General features: G+C 50.8%; 2 protein-coding genes across 2 annotated transcripts in view; both read right to left on the bottom strand.

The window, feature by feature from the left end:
* Positions 1–18,504, bottom strand: part of LOC308050575 (olfactory receptor 14J1-like) — a gene marked incomplete at its 5' end in the record, with an annotated part of 296,725 nt that overhangs the window by 142,300 nt on the left and 135,921 nt on the right. The window lies entirely within an intron of this gene.
* On the bottom strand, positions 11,267–12,199 carry LOC308050642 (olfactory receptor 14J1-like; the record flags this gene model as incomplete). The annotated part of the gene is made up of 1 exon (XM_080360799.1): positions 11,267–12,199. One exon carries the CDS (start codon positions 12,197–12,199, stop codon positions 11,267–11,269), a length of 933 nt encoding a protein of 310 aa, XP_080216925.1.

Genomic DNA, 18,504 nt, shown 5'->3' with positions numbered 1-18,504 from the left:
ACATCAGTGTGCAGCTGAACAGTGTGTGTGTGCAGGGCTGGCACACAGCAGTGTCCTCTCACAGCCAGGCTCCTGCCAGAGACCTGCAGGACCAGCAGAGCAGGGCTGGACTGTGCCCCTGTGCACTGGACACCCCGTGGAAGGAGCCCCAGGTCAGTCACCATGGACTGGCCCCTCACAACCACCATTTCCAGCACTGGCCTCTCACCCACAGACGCTGTTCTTCCCTCCATGGAGGGACACTGAATGAATAGGTGCAGATGTGATGTGCGCACGCACATCATGGATGTGAGGTGAGATGAACACAAGTGAGCACAAACATTCTCAGCTATTTCTTGTGCTTCCATTAAGGTCTGTGGCACAGAGAAGGTCTTGAGGTCACTTCATATTGGGAGGTGAGATTCACTCACTGCCCCAGTGAGATTCATCTCAGCTGCCGTGGACTGGCTCATTGCAAGTGCTCCAGTCTGCTCTGTCACCCTGGCCCATGATTCTGGATTGTGCTTTCAAAAGTGACAAAGTGGTCAGAGGGGTTTAGAGGTCCTTGAAAAAGGTAGATATCAAACCCATCTGCATGAAAAGCACAAAGGAGAATTAATGGCTGGTCAACCTGCCTCCATACCTGGAATTTTGCAAGGTCACAGACATGGTGTTCCGTGGTGTCCCAGTAGCCGGATCAGAGATCTCTGGGCTGGAGAATTGGAAGCTGAGTGGAAAGCTGGCTGGACAATCAAGCCAAATGTCATCAGTGGTACAAAGCCCACCATGCAGCCAGTTACTAGTTTCATCTCTCAGTGACCAGCACTTGGACCAACACTGTTAAACATCTTTTTTCTCCCTCTGTGTGATGTGACGAGTGCACTGTCAGCTCCTCTGTGAATGATGCAAATTTGGGAGGAACCCTTGAACAGCCTCACCTGGTTCATCCTGCCTGGAGCAGGACAGTGAGACAAGTGGGACAAGGGCTCTCTTCAAACCTCAAGTTATTCTGAGATTCAATGAATCTTTCCTTTGTGCAGAGTATTTTGAAGACAAAATAAGAAGAGGAAGGATAAAAAGAATAAGAGACATAAAACGAGTTCTAAAAGTTGTCAACATTAATACAGCAGTTCCTCTGAAGAGTCTTTTTGAACTCAAATCTCTAGTAGGGAATATATTTGATAAATTTGACAAAACAAGCATACTTTGATCTGATCAGGTCCTGGGTCATGAAAAAGGTGATGGATAGTTATGGTATTATGAGTTCAGTTGTGTCTCAGATACTCATAGTCCAGGAGGAATCATGCAGCTGTGAAGGGGACAGTGGGGTCAGTTCTGTGTCTGGAGGTGACAGTCCAGCAGCAGGGACATGGCTGGGAAAGAACCTCTGCCCAAGGGCACACAGGCCGTACCCAGAAAGAGACCTTGGAGATGGGTTGTCATGTCCATTCCGCCTGAGAATATGACGGGACATCAGCAGGAACCACAAGAAGCCTAATGGGTTGGGTTCCCTGCATGAAGGGCATTTTATGAGATGGTCGAGCTTTTCTTGATAGTGGGAAGAAGCAGGAAAGAGAAAAAGAAGTCTACTTGGAAGGTGAGGAATGGATATGAGGAGGAAGAAATGTCACTGGAAGGGCAGTGCTGTGGGGCAAGAGGTGACCCAGAGGGAGCTGGATCAGCCCATGGTTTGTGTTCCAAAGAGCAGCCGGTGAGGGTGCAGACACAGCAGTGAAGGTGCAGAAATGCTGGGTGAGAGCAGGTGGGAAGCGAGATGGGTGTCTGCAGCCTGCAGGGAAAGAGGGGCAGGGGCAGCACCGTGTGGAACAGCCTGTGGTGGAGATGGCAAAGGGCGCTGTAAGGCTGGAAGGGACCCACAGAACCCAGGTCTGTGTCCCCTTGGCCAGGGCAGTTGTCTCTGCCACTGACCCCAGGAGCAGACATGTTGTCCTCATGGCACTGGGGCCTCGCTGCCTCCTTGCAGCCCCATAGGGAAGCTGGAAGTTGTTGTCCCAGTGTTGTCCTTCCCTGGGCCTTGCACACCCACATCCCACGGTCCCAGGAAGAGCCCTGAGCCGTGTGTTTACATCTCATCTGTACAATGAAAACATGGACTTTTGACCTAGTGGTTCATAGAATCATAGAACGTCCTGAGTTGGAAGGATCCAAAGGATCATGGAGTCCAACTCCTGTCCCTGCACAGGACACCCCACAGGTCACCCCGTGTGTCTGAGGACGTTGTCCAGTCTCTTCTTGAACACTGTCAGGTTGGGGCCATGACACCTCCCTGGGGAGCCTGTTCAGTGTCCAGCACCTCTGGGGGAAGAACCTTTTCCTCATGTCCCACTGACCCTCCCCTGGCACATCTTTCTGTCATTGAGTGGAGCAGGAATTTCAAGGATGTTTGAGGAGGTGCCTTTAAGATTTCACAAGTCTATGTTCTATAAAGACAGACGTTCAACTTGTGAAGCACACAAGGCTAAACCTAAATTAGTGTGATTTGTGTTTTCTAAACTCTGGGTACAGTCACTTAAGTGTATTTACAAATCTCCTTCTTGCCAATCTTCCCTTATATTCCCACACCTACAATTAGTGTCATGCTCAGTATAAATTGGAGCTGACATTTCTGGCTGGTTACTTCCGTTAGTTCAGATTTGCCAGGTACTTTGGTTAGTTCAGTTTGGAAGTTCCGTTCTGCTGGGAGTTTTCAGTGAGTTTTTTGCCGTTCTGCCATTTTGCACTTGGCCCTTGGGCCTTTTTGCTCTGTCTTGCTGGGATTGGCTGTTTGGGACCAAGGTGCTCCTTTCTGCAGGACAGGCTGTTCCGTGTGACTGGAGTTACATGACGGATTGCACTGAGTATATTTTCTTAATTTAGTTTAGTTTGATTTTTTATATTTCATTTTAATTTTTAAATGTCATTTCATTTAATTATATGCATAGCAGTAGTAGTATATTATACTATTTTTATTGTCTTATTAAAATGCTATTTCTGAATCCGCGGGTTTCTCCATTCCCTTCAGTTATCTTCCATATTGCACTTAATAGGTTGGGGGAGTACGTGAGCAGCTATTGTGGTCTTAGTTGCTGGCTGGGGTAGAACATTGAGAGGGAAGGATAGTAGTGGCTCAAGAACTCTTGAAAATCACTTTCCAAGATGATGGCACTTTTTTTTTTTTGTAGTGGGAAACAGCATGAGAAAGGAAAATCATCAGAAACTGCAGCTCTGGAGGTCAACAGTGGAGCTTAGGATAAAGAAATGTCATTCTGAGCGCAGTGCTGTGGTCATTCAGAGGGACTCTGGATCAGCCATGACTTTGTGTTTCCAGAAACAGCTGGTGAGGATGGAGAGACAGCAGCACAGGTGGGGACACACTGGGCTGAGAACAAGGTGGGGAAGCGCATGGGGTGTCTGCAGCCTGTGAGGAAACAGCCACAGGCCTGGGACAGTGCAGGATGGACCATGGTGGAGATGGCAAAGGGCGCTGGCAAGGCTGGATGTCCCTGCAAGAGCCAAGGTCTTTGTCCCCTTGGCTATGGCTGATGTCCCTGCCAGCGAGGCCTAAGAGGAGACACATGTTTGTCATGGCCATGGCACCCATTGCCTCCTTGCACCCCCAGGGAGTGTCACACCATTGTCCTGCACTGGGCATCGCACTCCCCACAGCCCCAGGAAGAGCCCTGAGCCACACGTGAGGGACAGGATCTCCCTTCCAGGGGCAGGGGCTCAAGGCTTGGCCATTGTCCTTCATCAGACAAACCAAGGGCTTTCTCAGCATCAGAGCTGCTGCACTTTGCCTGTGCCTGATGCAATCACTGCCTCCAATTACCTGCTCTAACGAGTCCCTGGGAGGCTTTGTCAGTAACAGCCCTCAGTGGGGCCCATTAATGCTTCAAGGTACTTTGGAGTTTGTTCTGGCTTGGACTTCTTGAGCAGATTCTTCAGTCTGTCCTTGGTATCTGAGGTTTATGGACTCAGCACCAAATACGCCATGGGGCTCATTAAAACACAAAAAGCCCTAATGAGCAATGTTTCTTTCCCTAATTTTCTTCAAATCTTTAAGACTTGCAGAACTAACTAGAGAGGTTTCAATGGGACACTTAGTGATGAATATTTCAAAGATTTCATAAAGGAGGGTTTCTTTATTTCAAGGGTATTTTCAATCATTTTCCAGTGTATAGAAGAAGTGACAGCAGCATTCTACACTGAACATTGATCCCGAGGGTCTCCTGAAGACATCTGGACAGGCAGGAGAACAGTCCTTGAGGCTGGACACTGTACGGACAACCTGGCTCCTCACCCCCACCCCTAGTCTGCCGGGTCCCTCATTGGCCACCAGAGATTGCATCACTTTTCCTCCATCAGACTTCTCCACTGAGCTCTGCAGGAGATGCTGCAGCTCCTGTGCACCAGCTCCACCTGCTCTCCTGTGCAAACACTGCACAGTTCAATCAACAGCAAAACACTTTCCTCAGCTGTGTGTGTAAGTGGATCTGATGAGGTCCAGCATCCACAAGGGACACCCACACAAGAACTGCTTTAGACAGAGAGACAGGAGAGGATAGAAATAAACACAATGAACGTGTTGACTGCCATGTCAATTAGAGCTCTGAAGAACGGGGCAAGTTTGTAACTCCCTGAAGCTCAAAGCAGAAACCAGACAGTTGAGAGGCCACTGAATGACCAAAGAGCAAGTAGAGGAGAAACCTGAGAGCACTGGGAAGGGCAAACGTCCAGACAGTGCTGGAAAGTTGTCCTTGGACAGGGACATTTGATCAGGAGAGGTGGGAACTCCTGAATGACGAGGGAGATGAAATTATAGAGTGTTGGTAATAGAAGTACAGGGGAAGACCAATATTTCTTCTCCTACCCTTAGTACATCAGTCATCAGCTGTCTCACCATAAACAGTCAGGGCCATTTTAGGGCCCATTGTACCTGAGATGCTGGGCTGGGATTGGCATCTGTCACACAGGACCTGGGGAGACCAGAGCACCGTGCAGTGCAGGTGGAGCCTGGGCAGGGGTTCCCGGGGCATCTACACTGGCACCAGGTGTTTGTGTCCCTGGAGCTGAAGACATTTGTGTCCTAAATCCGTCCCCTCTTCTGGAGAACTCTTTCCTTTCCAAACAAAAGACACCTCACCAAAGAAACAAAAAAAAATATGTTGACATCTTCCTTTGCTTTGGATCTTTGTCTTCAGTTCTTCTCATTTTAACTTTCATTGACATCAACTGACATCTGATGGGCCTGCAGACATGAAGCCAAGATCACGTTGTGTCTTGCACAGCGCCCCATGCCCTCTGAACCTGCCCTGCCTAGGACTCCTCACACGTTGCCCAGAGCGAGTCACACTGAGGTGTTGGCTGGTTCCCTGGCTGAGATGTTGGTTTAGATGGTCACCTACAGCACAGGTGGGTCCTGCCCCATCATCGCCTGCTCTGCTCCAGTCTGAAACAGAGCCCAACATCACAATGGGATCATGAGAGAACTAAGGCTGAAGGGACCTCAGGAGTCTGCAGTCCAACCCGTCACCAACTGGGTCACACCAAGGTGTTCAAGCCTTGATTCAATCAGAGCTTTAGCAGGACTAGAGAAGTGATCATCCCTTTGTACTGGGCACTGGTGAGGCTACACCTTGAATCCTGGGGTCAGTTTGAGGCCCCTCATGGCAAGGAAGACATTGAGGTGCTGGAGAGAGTTCAGAGGAGGGTGACAAGGCTGGTGAAGGGTCTGGAGCACCAGTCTCATGAGGAGCAGTTGAGGGAGCTGGGGCTTTTCAGTCTGGAGAACAGGAGGCTGAGGGGAGACGTTATTACTCTCTACAGCTGCCTGAAAGGAGGTTTTATAATGGAGGGTGTTGGTCTCTTCTCCCAAGTAATAAGTGACAGGACAAGAGGAAATGGCCTCAAGTTGCACACGGGGAGGTTTAGATTGGATATGAGGAAAAACTTCTTCAGGGAAAGGGTTTTGAAGCAATGGAGCAGACTGCCCAGTGAGGTTGTGAAGTCACCATCACTGAAGGTGTTTAAAACACAGATAGATGGGGCTCTTAGGGACATGGTTTAGTGCCAGATTTAGGTTATGGTTGGACTCGATGATCTTAAGGGTCTCTTCCAGCCACAATTATTCTATGATTCCATGATAAGTCATGTTTGCTATTTTCTTTCTCAGAGGACCATGCAGCCTCCCTGAGAGCCAGGACTTTTCTGAGGTGTTTGGGAGACGTCTCACGGTCACACCAGCCAGTTCCACCAGCCCCTGTCTGTCCCTTCCCAGACCAAACCTTTTCTCCATATCCCAACCTTCCAGGCGAGTTTCTGGGACACAGCAAATGCTGTCCAGGTCCTCTGGGCCTGTTCAGAGAGAGCAGCTTGCCAACATGGTGATGGGCTCTCTGTGCACCTCGAAGCTTTCCTGACTATTTTTCTCAATGTCCCGCTTTTATCCAACATTTCTGATCCTTGAGCTGTACATGAGAGGATTGAACAGGGATGTGGGGATAGTGTAGAAAAAAGACTTTGTCAAATTGTCTTGCGAGGGCTGTTCTGGGCATCGCAAAGTTCAGGATGAGGGTGCTGTAGAAACCAGTGGCATTGGTGAGAGGTCCAGGAGGAGAAGGCCTTGTACCTGTCTACACTGAGGTAGAGCAGTGATGCATTCATGGGACACCCATGTGAACAGGAAGGGAACAAATGGCTCTAAAATGCCTTCCAGCCAGTTCTTTATCCATCGCACATACACCATCCAGGCCACGAGCTGCCGCTTCTCCAGGAGATGCTGTGGGACACGGTGTCAAAGGCTTCACTGCAGTCTAAGGACACAACACCCACAGCCCGTGTGGCGCATTCACTGCCCATGACAGACTTTCCCTCATCTGCTCAGCGGTCACCTTGTCACAGAAGGAGATCAGGCTGGTCAAGCAGGACCTGCCTTTCATCAAGCCATGCTGATTGGGCCCCATTGCTCATCGCGTGTGTGTGACCTCACAGTCCTTTCCCAGCCATGTTCCTGCTGTTGGCCAATCCCCTGCAGAGGCAGAAGTGACCTCACAGTGCCCTCCACACCCATTGGTTCCTACTGGACTATGAGTTCCTGAGAAACAAGTGACCACACGACATCGTACCCACTATCACCCTCCTTGTGGTCCACTGTGTGAGCAGATCAAACTGAGCTGCTTTCATCATGTTTATCAAATACATTCCCTATCAAGGGTTTGAGTAGAGAAATGTTCCTCAGAGGAGATGCTGTATTTACTCTGGGAAATTTTACACCTGTGCTTCTGCCTCTGCTTTTGTTCTCCTTCCTCTGTCTATTCTGACATGAAAGAGGTCTCCAAGGAAAAGATTCATGGAATCCTACAATAACACAGGTTGGAAGAGACCCCTGAACACCATCTCTATCCCACTGACCTTTATGGCACCCCAAGGAACAGCTGATGGCATTTGTGCTCACTTGGGTTCATCTCACCACAGGCACACAGTGGACATGCACATGATGTGTGTGTTTACATCTCATGTGGACAATGAAAACATGGACTTTTGACCTAGTATTTCATGGAAGCATGGAATGTCCTGAGTTGAAAGGACCCACAAGGATCATGGAGTCCAACTGCTGTCCCTGCACAGGACACCCCACAGGTCACCCCGTGTGTGTGAGGACGTTGTCCAGTCTCTTCTTAAACACTGTCAGGTTGGGGCCGTGACACCTCCCTGGGGAGCCTGTTCAGTATCCAGCACCTCTGGGGGAAGAATCTTTTCCTCATGTCCAACCTGACCCTCCCCTGGCACACCCTTCTTCCATTCCCTTGTTTTCTGACATTGGTGACCGCAGAGAAGAGATCAGTGCCTTCCCCTCCTTCTCCCCTTGTGAGGAAGCTGTAGTCACCATGAGGTCTCCTTTGAGTCTTTTCTTCAGCTCTGATGCTCAGAAACCCCTTGGTTTGCTTTCTGAAGCAGAAAGGAGAAGCCATGACCTCCAGGCAATGGGCAGGGGGATCCTGTCCCTCACACACAGCTCAGGGCTCTTCCTGGGACCGTGGGATGTGGGTGTGCAAGGCCCAGGGAAGGACAACACTGGGACAACAACTTCCAGCTTCCCCATGGGGCTGCAAGGAGGCAGCGAGGCCCCAGTGCCATGAGGACAACATGTCTGCTCCTGGGGTCAGTGGCAGAGACAACTGCCCTGGCCAAGGGGACACAGATCTGGGTTCTGTGGGTCCCTTCCAGCCTTACAGCGCCCTTTGCCATCTCCACCACAGGCTGTTCCACACGGTGCTGCCCCTGCCCCTCTTTCCTTGCAGGCTGCAGACACCCATCTCGCTTCCCACCTGCTCTCACCCAGCATTTCTGCACCTTCACTGCTGTGTCTGCACCCTCACCGGCTGCTCTTTGGAACACAAACCATGGGCTGATCCAGCTCCCTCTGGGTCACCTCTTGCCCCACAGCACTGCCCTTCCAATGACATTTCTTCCTCCTCATATCCATTCCTCACCTTCCAAGCTGTACTTTCTGACATTTTTTTGTCTTTCCTTCCTCTTCCCACTACCAAGGGAAGCTCAGCCACCTCAGAAACTGCTCTTCATGCAGAGAATCCCATTATCAGGCTTCTTGTGTTTTTTTACCTGACCATAGAGAAGTCACCTCCCCATGATCTTCTAAATCCCATGAGTGCTGCTGTTCTTTCAGCTTCTCTGACAGACACGACCATGTCCCTGCCCATGTCCCGTCATGTTCTCAGGTGGGATGGACATGACAACCCGTCTGTCTTGCTGGGTAAGACCTGTGGGCCCTTGGGCAGAGGTTCTTTCCCAGCCATGTCCCTGCTGCTGGGCTGTCACCTCCAGACACAGAACTGACCCCACTGTCCCCTTCACACCCACAGGATTCTGACTGGATTATGAGTGTGTGAGACACAACTGATCTCATAATACCACACCCAGCCTTCCACCTCCTTAGCACTCAGGACCTCAACAGACTGAAGCATGTTCTATACATTCCTACCCCTGCCCCTCTTTCCCACAGGCTGTAGACACCCATATCTCTTCCTCACCTTGTTCAAATATGTCAAATATATTTTCTACTAACACTGTGAGGGAAAAGCACTCCTCACTGGAACTTCTGTACTTCCGTTAACACCTTCCATATCTTTTCTTCTGCCTTACTTTTTTTTTTTTTTTTTTTTTTCCCTATTCTTCCACCTATTCTCTTTCCAGAAACCTCCCCAAGGCAAAAATTCTGTCAAATCACAGAATAACTCAGGTTTGCAAGGAGCCCTTGTCTCACTCATCTTGTCTCACTCTCCTGCTCAGGGTGAACCAGGTGAGGCTGCTCAAGGCCGCCACCCAGGTTTGCATCATCCTCAAAGGCAATAAGGCTTCACTCGGTTACATCATAGAAGGGGAGAATAAAGATGCTCAACAGTGTTGTCCAAGTGCTGGTCACTGAGGGATGACACCAGTAACTGGCTGCACACAGGACTTCGTATCACTGGTGATATTTGTGCTGGATGGTTCAGCCAACTTCCCACCCAGCATCCACTTCTTGAGCCCCATCAGCACCACTCTGGCCAGAAGGAGACCATGGCTGAGCCTTGCAAACGCCCTGTACACAACATGCCTTTCTTTCCCCTGTCCATTTGGGTTCAGCAATCCCTTCCTTGTCACTCACATTCCTGGAAATGGCTGCAGGAGGACGTGTCCCATCCCCTTCCCAGGGAGGGAAGCAGGGTGGCCAGCCTGTTATTCTCCCCATTCCTATTCCTGCTCTTCCTGAAGATGGATTTGAGGTCTGCGTTTTCTAAAGACCCAAGAGCCATTCTGGTTTCCTTGACACTTATGAGACCACAATCTGGAATCACAAGAAAGAGTGACAGAGCAGACAGGAGCACTTGCAATGTTCCTTTTCAAGGCAGCTGAGATGTATCTTACTGATCCAGTGGGATTTGTCTATGGAATCACATACAGAAATATCAGATTCTGTCAGGCATCCATATCTGAGTTGGTCTCAGGACTCCTTGTTCACCCAGGGACTCTCAGAGACAGAGTCTGTCCCTTTTACACACAGCGGCAGGAGTCACAGTGTCCCTCCAACCTCCTGTTGCCACTCCCAAAGGACGGGAAACACCTCAGCCCTGCGCTGTGTCACCTGCTCTGCACTCATCTGACATGTCCCACATCATGAGGAATGGACACAGGGAGCTCAGTTCAAGGAAGCACAACCCAGTGCAGCATTCAGCTGATTTCCCATAGGTTGTTCCTCCCAATATGAAGTGACCTCAAGACCTCGTCTGTCTCACAGTCCTTCACGGAATGGAAAGGAATAGTTGATGGTGTTTGTGCTCACTCAGGTTCATGTCACCTCACGTACATGATGTGCGTGCTCACATCTCATTTGTACAAGGCAAACATGGACTTCTGAACTATTCATTGAGTGTCCATCCATGGAGAGAAAACAGCCTCTGTGGATGAGAAGCCAGTGCTGGAAATGGTGGTTGTGAGGGGCCAGTCCATGGTGATTGACCTGGGGCTCCTTCCACGGGGTGTCCAGTGCACAGGGGCACAGCCCAGCCCTGCTCTGCTGGTCCTGCAGATCTCTGGCAGGAGCCTGGCTGTGAGAGGACACTGCTGTGTGCCAGCCCTGCACACACACACTGTTCAGCTGTACTCTGGTGTTTGAATCTGTGGCCACTTCTGTAGGAATAAGCTTGAGAGAAACTTGGCAAGAAGATATAAACCATCATGCACTGCCCAAAGAAGATAACTTTTCCTTGTGCAAGTACTGTTACTGAGGCCAGCTCTGTCACAGCAGTGCCCATTGTCTGTCCCTGCCTGCACCCACAGCACTGACACACAGCAGGACGGTGACCAAGCTGCCAGAGCACTCAGGCCTTGCACCAACACCAGGGATGAGAAGGAGAGTGTGGAGTGGAACCAGAACAGCTCTGGAAGAACAAGCGCTGCTGCTCCCTGGCAGGGCTGACATGCCAGAGCTGTTTTACCCTCCACCCACGCACAGGAACTGTCCCTGCAGCTCCAAAAAGCCCTTGCAGGAAGAATATAGTGAAAAACAAGTCACTAAAGAGCCCTTTATTCTGTTTAGAGACAAGGAGAGCACTGCTGCTCATTTAAGCATCCAAAAGTTATAAAAGAAAAGCCAGCAGTGAATTAGAAATGGGGTTGACAACATTATCACAATAAGAAAACAACCAACAACACCAGAAAAAACAGTTGACAGGCTGGGCTTGTAATTAGCTACATTAAAACTCCTGTATAAAAGAAGATGGCCAGTTTATTGCTTCAGAAACCAGAGGGATAAGAGTTTGCGCAGGGCATCCTTGAGCTGCTGGTTCCTCATGCTGTAGATGAGGGGGTTCACTGCTGGAGGCACCTGCGAGTACAGAACAGACACCACCAGGTCCAGGATTGGGGAGGAGATGGAGGGGGGCTTCAGGTTGGCAAACGTGCCAGTGCTGAGGAACAGGGAGACCACAGCCAGGTGAGGGAGGCAGGTGGAAAAGGCTTTGTGCCGTCCCTGCTCAGAGGGGATCCTCAGCACAGCTCTCAAGATCTGCACATAGGACACCATAATAAACACAAAACACACAAATGCTAAACAAACACTGATCATAATTAGCCCAAGTTCCCTGAGGTAAGAGTGTGAGCAGGAGAGCTTGAGGATCTGGGGGATTTCACAGAAGAACTGGCCCAGGGCATTGCCCTTGCACAGGGGCAGTGAAAATGTATTGGCCGTGTGCAGCAGAGAATAGAGAAACCCAGTGGCCCAGGCAGCTGCTGCCATGTGGACACAAGCTCTGCTGCCCAGGAGGGTCCCGTAGTGCAGGGGTTTGCAGATGGCAACGTAGCGGTCGTACGACATGACAGTGAGAAGATAAATCTCTGCTGAAACTAAAAAGACAAACAGAAAGAGTTGTGCAGCACACCCTGCATAGGAAATGGCCCTGGTGTCCCACAGAGAGTTGGCCATGGATTTGGGGACAATGGTGGAGATGGAGCCCAGGTCGAGGAGGGCGAGGTGGAGGAGGAAGAAGTACATGGGGGTGTGCAGGTGCTGGTCCCAGGCTATGGTGGTGATGATGAGGCCGTTGCCCAGGAGGGCAGCCAGGTAGATGCCCAGGAAGAGCCAGAAGTGCAAGAGCTGCAGCTCCTGTGTGTCTGTGAAGGGCAGGAGGAGGAACTGGGTGATGGAGCTGCTCTTGGACATTTGCTTTTCCTGAGCACGGGGCGCTGTCATGAGAAAAAAAAAGACAGTGAGAATCCAGGGCAGAGTTCTCTGACAAAAATCAAACCAACTCCCATAGACCCTCCCCTGTCGCACACAGACACTCATTTTCAGCACTGTGGCTGCAGCCCTGCTTGGGGCTGGAAAATGTGCAACCAAGAGCAGGGCCAATAAGTCAGGTTGATAAGCCAGCCCAGCTCTGCAGGAGTGGGGCAGGGAACGTTGGGGATTGTCCTGGTTCTGCTAACACAGAAGGGCTGTCAGCACTTGCTTTCCCAGTGATAGGGAGCAGAGATGGTGAAGGCAGTTTAGGAGTTCCAGGTTTTTTTACATATCCCCCATATTCACTGCAGAGTGTTGTTGGGTGTCAGAAACCCTCAGCATTTCTGCTGCACTCAGGGAGAACAGAGCGAGTCCTGCGAGACCAGAGGGTGCCTGTGGGTCAGTGCAGAGTGAGGGCAGCTGCTCTGTCCCTCTCTCTTGCTCCAGCTGCCCTGGGCTGGCACCTTTCTGAGATGGGGGCTGATCACATTCCCATGTTACCCTGAAAAGCCACCAGGCACTGCTGAGAGCAGAGGGATCCACCTCAGACCATGACAGGTCTCACCCTTTCCTAAGGTCTCAGCACCCCACATTTAGCCAAAGAAACACACACAGCTCATTCCCCAGCCCCACAGACTGCATTACCCACAGCCCACAGGTCAGAGCAAAGCTGGGACACGTGTGCCCATGGACACACCTGCAGGAAAGGACCCACAAGATCAGGCTGTGACTCTGCACCTGAAACTGCCATCCCCAGAGAGCCTGACAGCAAGAACAAGATCCCAAGAGCAGTGACCCAGAGCAGGGGAGCAAGAAGGAAAATGCGGTGAGGGTGGGGGTGAGAGAGGCCAGGGCAGAGGCAGCCGGGCACTCAGACAGCATCCCCCTTCCCCAGCTGTGCAGCCACCTCCCAGACACCAACAGTGCCGGGCAGCTGCTCTCAGCCCCTGTGCTCTGCAGAGGAACTGGAGCTCTGGCTGCACAGGAGCTGCTTCATGCCTTGGAGCCCCCGGCCCTGAGGGCAGAGGCTTTGCTGGGTGGGACAGGAGGCCAGGGGGCTGCTCACAGGAGGGATCTGACCTGCAGGGGGTCACAGGGACTTTTCTCTGCTCTCCCTCCCATAACAATTCTGGTGCTGCTCCTCTCATTTCTGATCATTTCCCTGCTGCCTGGAGATTCTCCCCTGGGAGGTGTTTCCCTGTCCATGTCTGTTCCCTGTCAGTGCTCACAGACCATCCCACCCTCTGTGCCCTCCCCCTGGCCCTACAGATCCTGCCTGTTCACAGGCACTGCCTGTGGGCATCTTCCTCTCTGCAGGCTGGAAAACAGGACAGGTCAGACTAAGGCTGACGGGTCCAGCCAAGGTGATGCAGGTGCTGTGCACAGGCAGAGGGGTGGGGAAGGGATGTCATGAGCCTCCTGGCACATGTGCTGATCACTCAGAGTTGCAGTTCAGGAGTCTCAGTGACTTGTTTAAGCATGAGAGCTCATTTTCATTTTATCTTTTCCTGCACTCCCCACCCCTTGGGAGAGGAAACTGAAAAGACAGGCTCAGGAAAGCTCCTTATCTGTCTGGTAATCCTTGCATTGATCTTGTCATTGGGTCATCACCTTAGAAAAATCCTGCAGGTGATCTGCAGCTGTGAGCAGCACCGACCCACACAGCACCCTCTTCACAGTAGAAGCACCTTTCCTGCCCTTATCAGGGATGTTCCTTCCCCTCACAGCTTGTCTCCACAGCACCATGGGGATCTCCCCCAGACAGGGACCCTGCTCTGCAGGACAGCCCTGGGCACCCCTGGGTGCTCCCCCTGCAGCCACCCTCAGCAGAAGTTCTCGTCATTCCCTGTTCCTGTGACAGTGCAGCAGGGAAGCCCTGCTCTGGAGTGTGTTCTTCTCCTCTACAACAGAGATACTGTGAGAGAGACCTGAAAGAAAAACTGTAAATTGTGCGATGTACCAGCTTAAGGTCTCCCTCCAGGAAATGCAGCTGCATTGTTCTACAGCCAGAGACTTACCATGTTAGAACTGTGATTTGTCTCATTGAATCCTCAGCAACCAGCCACCCCACATTGCCTTTAATCTCTCTCTGCCTGGCTCCTGTGCCCTCGGTGCTGCAGGCAGAGCCCTCAGCCCTGCTGCGTGTGCAGAGGAGCTGCTCCTGGGCAGAGCTGTCTCTCTGCAGCGCTGCCGCTGCCATGAGCTCCCTGTGTCCCAGGAGCCCAGTCCAGCTCAGCAGCACAGGAGCAGCCCAAGGTGCTTTAATGACCCCTCTTGTGGGTTTGGTGCTGAGCCCATGAACCTCAGACCCTGGAGGAAGTTGATGAAACTTCTCAAGAAGTCAAAGTCAGATGTAAACTCCAAAGTTTCTTGTACTGTTAATGGGTCCCACTGAGGGAACCTACTGAGAAACTGTCCCAGGGGTCTTTTTCGAGCAGAAAATTGGAGGCAGTGATGACAGATCAGGAAAAGCAAAGTAAAAGTCTCTCTGATGCTTAGTAAACCTGGATGTATTTCATTAACCAAAGGACCAACCTTGACTCCCCTTTAGAAAGCAGATCCTGTCCCTCCCACGTTGCCCAGGGCCCTTCCTGGGGCAGTGTGATGTGGGGCTGTGCAAGGCCAAGGGCAGGACCATGGTCCCACACCTCCCAGGTTCCTGGCTGGGTACAAGGAGGCCATGAGACCCCTGTGCTGCAAGGACAAGGTGTCTCCTCACAGGCATCAGAGGTGCAGACAACAGCCATAGCCAAGGGGAGAAGGAGCTCATGTCTGGTGGGGCTTTCAGCCTCTTTCCATCCTGTGATCATCTCCACGACAGCCTGTCCTGTGCTGTGGCATCCCCTGCACCTCTGTTCCTGCAGGCTGGAGACATCCCCCCTGCTGTCCCACCTTGCTCTTGTCTGAGCATCTTCCTTCCTTTGCTGAGATCTCTCCATCCTCCCCAGCTGCTCCTTGAAGCACAAAGCCTTGGGCTGATGCAGACTCCCTCTGCTGACCTGCTCCACCACAGCACTGCCCTTCCATCACATTCCTTTCTGCTCATGGCCAGCCTGGACCTCCCCAGCTGCACTTGGGGCCATTATTTCTTTCTCATGCTCTTTCCCACTATGAAGAAACCTCCACCACCTCTGAAACCGCCCTTCAAGCACTCTCAGGCTACTCCTGATATGTGTACTCCTGATGATGTCCCTTTCTCTGTCCTCTCTGGGCTCCTCCAGGTGTCCCTTGAGCTCCACTGGAACATCCTTTGAAACAACCTCAATTAATCAGTGATGTTGATTCTCTCTCCTCTGAAGAGACACGTCATTCTGTTCTTTGTAATAAACCATGAATTCGTATGAGAATCAACTTTTCTTGTCCCATTATTAGACAGGACACCAGCAATATTACAGCAAAGGATCTAATTCTTCCAAGCTGGGGGAGGAATATCTTCAGTTGAATGACTTCAGGCATTTTGTTCTCATTTTACACTCCCAGGTCTAGAGAGACATTCACCAATCTTTGGCCATGTCATGTCTGTGCTCTGATTCAAAGCCTTTGCACACATGGACTCTTGGACACTTGGTACCAGGTTTCTTGTGGCAGGTCAGAGCTGGGCTGGTGCCACAGCTGGGGTGGTTCAGCCCAGATGTGAGGCCATGTCCTCAGCCAGGGACCTGACTGGGGAGCTGGAGCTGTCAGTGCTGCAGACAGAGCTGTGACACGGATGGAATGAACTGCCAGGCTGGGTGGCAGGAGGGAGTTCATCTGGTCTCAAGGACAGCAGCCTCCAAGCAAAGCAACAGGCCAGATCAGAACTCAGCCCAGACCTGTAAGGTAATTCAAGGGCCCCATAATGAGCTGTTACTACTGCAGGAACAGTTAAAGGAGAAACAAACTCATTGTCTGGCCACTGATGAACTTAATAAAAGAAAGAGGTGAGAATCCCTATGTCCTCTTGTTCTCCCTCTTGTCCAGCAAGGTCTCCCAGGCCTCTGTGACTGGAGTCAGAACAAGCAGCAGTGTATGTGGATCAAGTCAGGGTCACTGGAAGTAACACAATCCTCTCCAGTCTATGGGACAGCAGGGGCAGCATCCCAGGAGCTGGGACAGCAGGACCATGTCACAGTGAGGCCACTCTGCACCATCTTGGAAAGCTCATGGAGACTGGGGGGACTCCTTGAGCACTGGCAGCTCTCACACAGTGTGTGCACTTTTCAAAATGGCCCATGGGTGAGCAGGGGAACTAAGGGCTGTGCCCCAGAGCATGGCCACTGGGACCCCATTTCTGGGTGTCTGGAAGAGAACGTGACGGGGTTTGCCCAGGGCAGGTTATTCCTCTTTGCTTTCTGTGAGGAAAGGACAGGGTTGTGGACGTGGGCAGAGCAGTGGTGGTCTGTTAACTTGAAGTCAGTAAGGAATCTAGCATCATCCCCCAAAATATTATCGTGCCCAAAGTAGGACATATGGTCTGTGTCAGTGTGCAAGTAGATGGGTAAAAAGCAATCTGAATGGTTGGTCTTGGATAGGTGCTGTAGAAAGGGAGAAACTTTCCAGTCCTGAGGACAGTCCAGCACTGGAAGCTGTTTCCCAGGAGTGCACACTCACTCTGTCCCAGAAAGTGACCAAGATGTGTTTGGATAAAGCCCTGAGCAATCTGGTCTGACCCTGCTGTGAGCAGGAGGTTGGTCAAGACACCTCCTGAGGTCACTTTGATCCTGAATGATGCTGTCCATCCTTCCCCTTCATGTTTACAAATTAGGGAGAGCTCTCAGGTTCTCCCAGATCACAGAAGTAATTCACATGAGGTGCAGGGCTGCTTTACAAGTGCCCTCGAACAGTCCTGACCACATCTTTTCCATCCTTTTTCTTCTGCCTGGAGCCAAGATCTTATTTTTTGCTGTCCTAATGCCTCTCCAGAAAGAACAGCCAGTGTTGTTAACCCTTTCAGAGCAGGTTGTTCAAGAGGTATCAGCATCCATGCACAGAGTCTGCACATCAGCCAGACACAAATCCATCATTATAGAAATGGAGACGAGGCACTTGACCAGCTCCTTGCACCCAGATATCAGCGTGACATGTCTGCCGAGATGCCAGGGAACACCTAAAATCTACGTGAAGGGTATGTGAGTCCTGGTTGGGTATCCTGGCTCGTCTCCTGACCCATGTGGTGCTTCAGGCTGTGAAGAGAATCAAAACCAGCCATGGGACTGGGGTAGCTCCATTTTACATGTGTCACGCAGGGCAGATGAGAGAGCTCAGAACTCCAGACTCTGCTGCACGGTTGGGACTGCAGAGACTGGAAATGCAGGTGACAGTGTGTGTCAGTGCACACACATACAGATTCTGGCTTCCTTTGGGCCTTTACACTGACCTGGGATCTGTTCCTTAGCCTTCTTTGTCTCAAAAAGAAACTGTTCTCCTATGCAACCTCCACATCACATCACATAAGAAATAATGAAAAGGTAGAAAAATAATGAAAGAAGCACAATTTGGGGGTAATTCTGTCCAAGAGGTGTACTCTTTAAATGATTAAAACAAAGAAGAAGTGAGAGAAAAAAGCATTGTTCTAAGAAATCCTTTCAAGACACAACTGCTGAGGTGTAGTAGATGTTTGGAAAAGCAAGAATGACTGTTAGAACTGAAATTAAAGAGATTTAAATCATCATCATTATCAGTGAGAATGAGGAGTTCCCTGTTACTGTTACTAGTGACAGCACCACTGTTCACAAACATCCTTCAGAGCATCTCCATTTTTCCTGGGCTCCAAAGCTCATCCTGCTCAGAGTTTGACAGGATTGCTGCAAACCCCTGTGACCCAAATCTCTACAACGGTCTCTGCTCAACAGCCTTTTACCCCAGGAAGGGGAAAACTGCCAATGCAGGCACCAACCCAGTGCCCAACCTGCCTGGAGAGCCAGGACAGTTGTGCCACACAACAGCCGCCTCTGAGGGAAGCTGGAGGTGATGGAACTGAAATGGTTTCAACCCAAATCATAGAATCAGAGAATCATAGAATCATTTAGGCTGTAAAAGACCCTTAAGAACATTGAGTCCAACCGTAAGGCAAACATTGCCAAGACCACCACTAAATCATGTCCCAAATTGCCACATCTCCACGTCTTTTAAACACCTCCAGCAATGAAAGCTCCAATCTTGAGCTGGCAGGACACCATTGGCTGCAGTTGGACATAAGATACTGGTCATGGCTGTGAGTTCAGCCCTCGCTGGCAGAATGTCTCACACCCTCACTGAGGAGGGCA

This window comes from Nesoenas mayeri (genome assembly GCF_963082525.1).
Source record: "Nesoenas mayeri genome assembly, chromosome: 29".
NCBI classification, from domain to species: Eukaryota; Metazoa; Chordata; class Aves; order Columbiformes; family Columbidae; genus Nesoenas; species Nesoenas mayeri.
Note: the sequence above shows the minus strand (reverse complement) of the source record. Positions and strands in the feature narration are given on the sequence as shown.